The sequence below is a fragment of the Glycine max genome, unplaced genomic scaffold (genome assembly GCF_000004515.6).
Source record: "Glycine max cultivar Williams 82 unplaced genomic scaffold, Glycine_max_v4.0 scaffold_229, whole genome shotgun sequence".
NCBI lineage: Eukaryota > Viridiplantae > Streptophyta > Magnoliopsida > Fabales > Fabaceae > Glycine > Glycine max.
Window position 1 is genome coordinate 16,492 of NW_024464820.1, and position 7,801 is coordinate 24,292.

Consider the following 7,801-nt stretch of genomic DNA (forward strand, 5'->3'; position numbering starts at 1 on the left):
TGGCGAAACTGCATGAAATGAAGTTGTGTTTTAGACTGCCTATGATCCTTTCCCTTTTCTTACGAAACTTATTCCTAAGATAAGGACTAGATGATGGGATCTAATTGGCACTCTCATATTGGTGCAACGGAAGAGAGAGAATTGCAAATTAGCATTCATTGTGTGAATTTCATTTACAGATATACCCTTTTCTATCGTGATAATTGTGAGATAAATAGATAAAATGTGATAAGTCCAGCAACCTAACACTAGCTTGATGCAATTTTTAATGCTCTGCTTGTTATTTTTGGCAAAGCAAAAGTGCATGTACAGAAGGGGTCTAACACAAGGATGCAAATACACTGGTAGTAACTAGGAACAAATAGGGTATCTTGCATTCTTCTTCTCATGCACAAATTTGATTCACAGTTAAGTATAGCTGCACTAGGAGAATATAGTAGAAAGCATTGTTGAAGATGAATATGAAGTGGTGAAATTTTAGATAACACAGATCTAAGCACAATAATGAAAAACAAACAGCATTACAAATATATTATACAATAAATACAAATATATTATCTCGCATTTGTAGCTGCCAACAATGGTTTCTTCTCTGATCAGAAGCATGCAGCACATCTGCAACAATCAGCATTTTTTTGTACAACAATTAATGTGCTGGATTAATTACAAGATATAAACAGAATTATATTTTTTCATATAAAATTGAAGATGGAAGTATACATGCAGGGAGCATGGCCCCCAAGTTTTTCACAAAGTGTATTTAAAATACCATGTTAAAAGAATTACGGTCCCCTTAAAATTTATGAAAAAAAATATTTGAAAGTAAAAAGTGAGATAAAAAGAAATTAAACACAATAATAAAGTATTTGTAATGTGTAAGTGTACATTTATAATTATGGAAAATCATTTTAAAGAAATGCATCTATTTGTTTCTTCTATAAATGTATAATTAATATATTTGAAAGAGTTTATGTTTCTAATAATTAGGAATAAAAAATGTATTTATTTATTTTCTTATAAATGATAAAATTAATTAGATAGTAATGTTTTTATGCTTAATATAATTGTATATTTTTTCTTTATAAAAAATATAAAAAAATTACAAGTTAAATATTAATTAGATTAAATTATTATTATTATTCTTGGCCTCCTCTAAGTGAAATACATATTGCTCTTTTTGATCAGTGAAGCAATTTCTTGATATATGTAAAACAAAGTCAGAACATAAACCATGAACTTGACAAATAAATCTAGAACATACCTTTTTGCCTTGGAGCGATCAGCAACAATTCCCACATTCACAATAAACATACATATACATAGTCTGTTAATCTGTTCAGAAACCTCATGTAAGCAATTCTCCAAGGACGCCACAGTAGCAATGGCCCTAATAAGCCCCAAAATCCAGTGAAGTATCCAATCCCCAAGCTGATGTATAATCCCTCATAGAAAACTGAATCATCACCTTTGACTGGTGGTTCTTGATGCTCTGCTGTTGTCTGTTCTCCATCCCCAGGACAAGTTTTGTTAAGTTGTTGGCCACAAAGATCAGTGTTTCCTTCAAAAAAGGAGGCTTCAAAGGTTTCAAAATGTCTTCCTGATGGGATTCTTCCAGAAAGAGAGTTGTGTGACAAGTCTAATTTTCCCAAATCATCAATTTCAGAAAGAGAAGAAGGAATTCTCCCAGAGATGTGATTTCTTGACAAGTCAAGTGATTCTAGTGACCTTAAATTCCCAATCCGAGAAGGAATTTCTCCACTCAAATTGTTTCTTGATAGATTCAAAGAAACTAACCCAAGCAAATATCCGACCTCCTTTGGTATTTCACCCGTTAAATTGTTACTGGAAAGATCAATGCTCTTGAGCTCTAACTCTGGATTCTTGAACCCCGGTTCCACACCTTTCCACATCCATGTTATGTCAAGCGTATAATCTCCGAATGAGAAAAGACCATAAATATCATGGTAAGTGTTATTATACCAATATATACGAGACATAGTGTCACTTGAGTTGATGCTCTGTTCAGACATTGCAGTGAAATTCTTTAAGCATGATGGAATTCCTCTTGACAAATTATTCCTTGAAAGATCCAACAATTGAATACGGTTCAAATAACAGAGATGAATGGGTAGATTTCCTGAGAAGTGATTTCCTCGCATGTTCAAGATTATCAATTGCTGCATACTTTCTCCAATCCATGATGGTATTGGACCCGACAACATATTTTCACTCAGGTCCAGCATAAATAAAGTGCTGCAATTCTTCAAAGAAGAAGGCAACTCACCCATTAAACCATTGTTTCGTAAAACCAAGGCTTCCATATTAACAAGGGCGCCCATGGACATAGGAATCTTCCCTGACAATTTGTTGCTGCTTAAATCAAGGAACAGTAATTGCTTTACTGATTTCCAACAATCTGGCAGTTGCCCCTTTATTTGATTGCGTGATAAATCTAAAGTGGCCAAATTTGAAGCTGTGCTTTGGTCACATAAGAATGAAAACAAATCTGAAAAATTATTTTCAGAGAGAATCAGATGGGAAGCTTGTAGTAAAAATGACGGAATTTTACCCTCAAACTGATTCGATTTCAGATGTATAAATGGTCTGAAAGGAAGCTTCAAGGATATATTAGGAATTGCACTAATGATATAATTGTGAGACATATTTAATAACATCATATTTTGCAAGTTATTCCAAAACCAGTCTGGTACAGAGTCATTAATCCCGTTATCAGAAATATCAAGCCAAAACAAAGAACTTTGAGTCTTGAGCCAACTAGGAAAAGTGGGGCCCAACTTGCAAGAACTGAGTTCCAATTTTTCTAATTGGAATGGAGGAACCCAACTCGGGACTAATTTCAGAGACAACGAGTTCTCTGATAGGGACAAGAATTTTAATTTGGAAAAATTAGAAAGATGGGATTCAGTGACGTCACCCTCCAAAGAATTCCCATCCAAGAAAAGAAGCTCCAACTCTGATAGCAAACCAATGCTTTTAGGTAACATGCCAGTCAACCGGTTATAAGATAAATCCAACCTCGTAAATATGTCTCTGTTGCACCATGAAGAATTTCGGAAGAAGCTAGAGAATTCCCCGTTCAACTTGTTATTTGAGAGCCGTAACCCCTGCAATGCGCACATTTTACCAAAGAAAGATGGAATCTCGCCTTGCAGTTTGTTACCGTAGAGGTCAAGAACTTCAAGAGAGTTCATTACTTTCCCAAATCCATCTGGAATGGTACCTTCTAACATGTTATAATCAAGGACAAGGTTATGAAGATTGGTGGTGGAGTTAAAGAGCCAGTAAAATATAGTTGATGATTTCAACAGATTTGAGGAGAGATCAAGGGAAACAAGAGAAGATGAAGAACGCATAATGAAAGAAGATGACATAAGAAAACTTCCATCCGTAAGACTACAATTTTGCAAATCAAGATTTTGAAGTTTTGAACTGAAGTTGAAACCACCTTGAAAGACTGATGATGTCATATTATTATAGGAAAGGTCAAGGATAACAAGAGAAGGAAAGTTTGACAACAGTTGAAATGTTGAGGATGTGAGCTTATTTGAAGAAAGATCAAGGATGGTAAGAGCAGTGGAAAAGTTGGAAGGTGAATAAAACAGAGATTGAATATTTGTATCTGAAAGAGAACAACCAACTAGCCTCAACTCTCTTAAGTTTGGAATAAGCTTGCTGATCATTTGTAGCCAGTGATGAGAAGAGGAAAGGTTGTGTAGTGAACTTAGCCTAAGTTTTGTCAAGGAAGAAAGATTAGTCAACCACTCTGCATCCTTAGATTTCACATCAAAACTGCCACCAAGTCCAAGAGTGTGCAACAAAGGAAGATTCCCAGTTTGGAAAGGGAGTGCTCCCGAAAATGAATTTCCACCAAGATCAAGATACCTCAACTGTGAGAGATTTCCAAGTTGATAAGGGAGTTCCCCATCTAGATCACTATCACTTAGATCAAGATATTGTAAATGTGTAAGGTTTCCAAGTTGATAAGGGATTTGTCCATGGAGATAAAGATTCTTACCTAGATCAAGAGACAGTAAATGTGTAAGCTTTCCAATATCAGAAGGAATACTCCCACCAAATAAAGAATCAGAGAGATTGAGATATCTCAAGTTGGTGAACGAGCCCATGAGTTCTGGGATATGACTCACTTCAAAATCATTAGAGCTGAGATCCAAGTGTTCAATATTTTCAAGGGCAATCAATGAAGAGATATTGATTGCACCACTCAAAAATTGTGTACCATTACCACGGAGATGAAGCATCTCAACATGACCAGTTTGATTGTTGCATTGAATGCCTTTCCATTTGCAACAGTCTCTGTTACTGTGATCGTCCCTCCATGTAGAGAGAATGTCAAAGTCATCTATGAGGCCATGTGTGAAGTTGAGGAGTACTTGTCTCTCAGTCTCAATGCACTTAATTTCTGTGCTATTGGGAAGGCTGTTGAATCCAAGAATGGATCCTGCAGCATGCAATAAAAGCAGCAAAAGTGCATAAAATAGTTTCAGAAAATAACAACTCATTATGAAATGACTAAGAGTAAAACAAAGATGAGTAAAACAAAGATGGGTTACTGTGATCAGTTTTCTCTTAAATTGTGAAGTATGAAAGATGGAGCCTGCGGCAGGATTTATATAGCTGATAGTATGGCTAAATAACAGAGTTGTGTTAATTCTCGTTCACTTATCGAAGACAACAAAATAAGGATATTTTCTCTTAAAAAAAACTTTATTTTAAACATTAAAATACGAAGACTCGGTATACGAGGCTTATATATTTTAAATTCCTTTATTACACTCAGGTGATAAGCAATTTAAACTTACCATTCTTCATGGAAAAAATATAGAATTTATGATAAAAAAATCAATAATTATATAATTGTGTAATCAAATTATTTAAGCACACAAAAAAATATGATGTGTTATTTTGCCCAAGTACAAGAAATGCAAGATTAATTTATGTTTACTTGAATGTTTTGTGTAGACTAACAATTTTAAGTCTTTGCACTTGTCCCAAGAAATAAAAAAATCTTTGCACTTGTTTTTAAATTCACAAATGCATACTTTAGTTTTGAAAACAATTATTGCTCATTATATTTTTGCTGATATGAAACAACTCAGTAAAATGAAAATCGGGAACAGTGATGATAGTATGACCATACGAATAAGTTGTTAATTCTTGTTCAAAGACAAGAAAACAAACTAAGTTTTTCAAATGTAAATTTTTAGAATAAAGAAAAAATATGACGACGAAAAACATAGTATGGCTAAATGACTAACTTGTTAATTCTCGTTCACTTATTGAAGACAGCAAAATAAGGAAGTTTTCTCTTAAAAAAAACTTTATTTTAAAAATTAAAATACGAAGACTCCATATACGAGGCTTATATATTTTAAATTCCTTTATTACGCTCAGGTGATAAGCAATTTATAATAAAAAAAATTCAATAATTATATAATTGTGTAATAAAATTATCTCATATATTAATTACAGGTTCATCAAACTCTATTTCATACTGTACCAGCAAGTTGTAACAAGTAAATTTCATCAGATAATTCGACAAAAAAATGATGTTACAAATTTTAATAAATAAAAAATATAACTATGATTTTATTTTTAGATTATCAAGGGAATTTTTGTAATGTCATTAAATTACACTACCTGAGCTGCACATTAAAGTATTTGAGTTTGTCACTTTAACGAGCACACGATGCTAAGAAAAGTCTATGTAAAATTAAAACAAACAAGGCTTAAACAACATTTTGGCTCCTATAAATTATTAGTGTTTTTGTTTTAGCCTTTCAATAATGTTTAGTCCCAGTAAAAATTAAAAAAATAAATCAGTCCATATTATCAAAGTAAGAACATTAATTGACTACATAACATGTAGTTACATTAATCATTCATTGACTTCTCATGCTATCAAAGATCTTAACAATAAATAATGTCTAATTTTTTTAAAATCTCTCATCAACTAATCTAGCACTATCAATTATTTTTAACACATTTGAATTTGAAGATCCAAATTACTACAAAATTTACATATGACAGTCTATCAAATTAACTCATTAGTAACATGACGAGTCAATGGACAACCAACAACATTATTACATAATCCATAAATGCTGATAGTTGATAGTAACGACTAAAACCAAGTATTAAAATTACAAGGACTAAAATATATAAAAAATATATATTTAAGTCCACCAAGAAATATGATGTGTTATTTTGTCAAAGTACAAAAAATGCATGACTAATTTGTCTTTACATGAATGTTTTGCATAGACTAGCAATTTCAAGTCTTTGCACCGGTCCCCAAGAAATAAAAAAGTCTTTGCACATGTTTTTAAATTCACCAATGGTGGGAAGATATTTTGCATAAGGTAAAATGAGCTTTTTACATCAATTCTAGAACCAATATGTAAATATTGTCTATGTAAAATGTATTTCCTTTTTTACATCAATTGTTTTGTAACCAACATAAAAAGTGTCTTTCTACATCAATTATGAAACAATCAATGTAAAATTATCACTCTTTCTGTCATTAATTTTTCTTCCACAATAATCAACCCACATCCACATCAAAATCACACCTTAATCCATCTTTCCCCCCATTCAGATCACCCTCTTAAAACTCATGAAAGAGAAATGAAAGGAAACAAAGCAACCACACAATGTGAAGAAAAACCAAAAAGAACAAAACAACCATCCTCTCAACAAGTAAGTTTGGATGAGTTACAACAAATACAAGAAAAAAATAAAAAGGAAAGTTGACCCGACACGTTGATCCAACATAACTGCCCCTTTACCTACCAAATATATAGGTTGAACCTATTTTAACAATAGGTTGGAAATTTAAACTTATATTGCTTTGTTTAGCATATCAAATGGGTCAATCCAATGGATTGAACTTATTTTATCATCCCTAATCAAAATCTCACAATTAGAACATTGATCATGGAAAATAAGATAAGGAGCTTTATGTTAATAATAAATTCCTCAAAGTAATCCTTATTTTATAATCAGAATCTACCTATTAGGCTGCTTCAAAAACTTACAAAGATTAGGTCTTAATTCAATCAAATTTCATAGTCTCTTGAAATATATGTTTAAATATACTTTTGGACCATCAAATTTAGATTACTTTTGTAGTTGATCCCCAAATTTAAATTTATTTTTATTCCCTTAATTTTAAAAAATATTTTTTTAGTCCTCCTCCTACAAAAATGCCACAAGTTATGCATTTAAATCATCAAAAATCAGTCAAGAGGGTTTAAAAAACATTTTTCAAAATTGAGGAACTAAAAAATGAAAAATTAAATTTGGAAGAAAAAAACAAAGATAATCCAAATTTAAAGGACCTAAAAATATATTTAAATAAAAAATTGATAAAAAAAAGTATTTTAGAAAAATAAGAGAAATCTTAATGTTTAAAATTACTAGCATGCTCTAAAGTAAAATAAGGTCCTAATATATTTTCTAATTCAAGAGAATAAATGAAATGACAAAAATTCCTAAGTATTTAGTATGCTCTCTTCAAGCCTAGAAGACATATTCTCTTAATTGTGAACCAAATTAAAGGTTATATGAAGGGAAAATAAAAAAAATGCACTTAGCCAATGTAATAATAGAAAATTGTGGGGTGGGAATATAAAAGAGAAATATCGTTAGTGACACTGTCTAGTACTCTTTTGTTGGTTATAAAGAAAAAAAAATCTTTTTTTAATGTTGTATATTATTGACTAAAAATTATTAAAAATTATAAATTTAAATTGGTGAGTTC

At 31.6% G+C, this 7,801-nt stretch overlaps 1 protein-coding gene across 1 annotated transcript; it reads right to left on the reverse strand.

The window, feature by feature from the left end:
• Window positions 1-299: 299 nt before the first annotated feature.
• On the reverse strand, window positions 300-4,230 carry LOC102662386 (receptor-like protein EIX2). The gene is made up of 2 exons (XM_006599444.3): window positions 1,262-4,230; window positions 300-615 (listed from the first exon to the last, which is right to left on the reverse strand). The coding sequence occupies exon 1, from the start codon at window positions 4,143-4,145 to the stop codon at window positions 1,299-1,301; it is 2,847 nt and encodes a 948-aa protein (XP_006599507.2). The 5' UTR covers window positions 4,146-4,230; the 3' UTR covers window positions 300-615; window positions 1,262-1,298.
• Window positions 4,231-7,801: the final 3,571 nt, after the last annotated feature.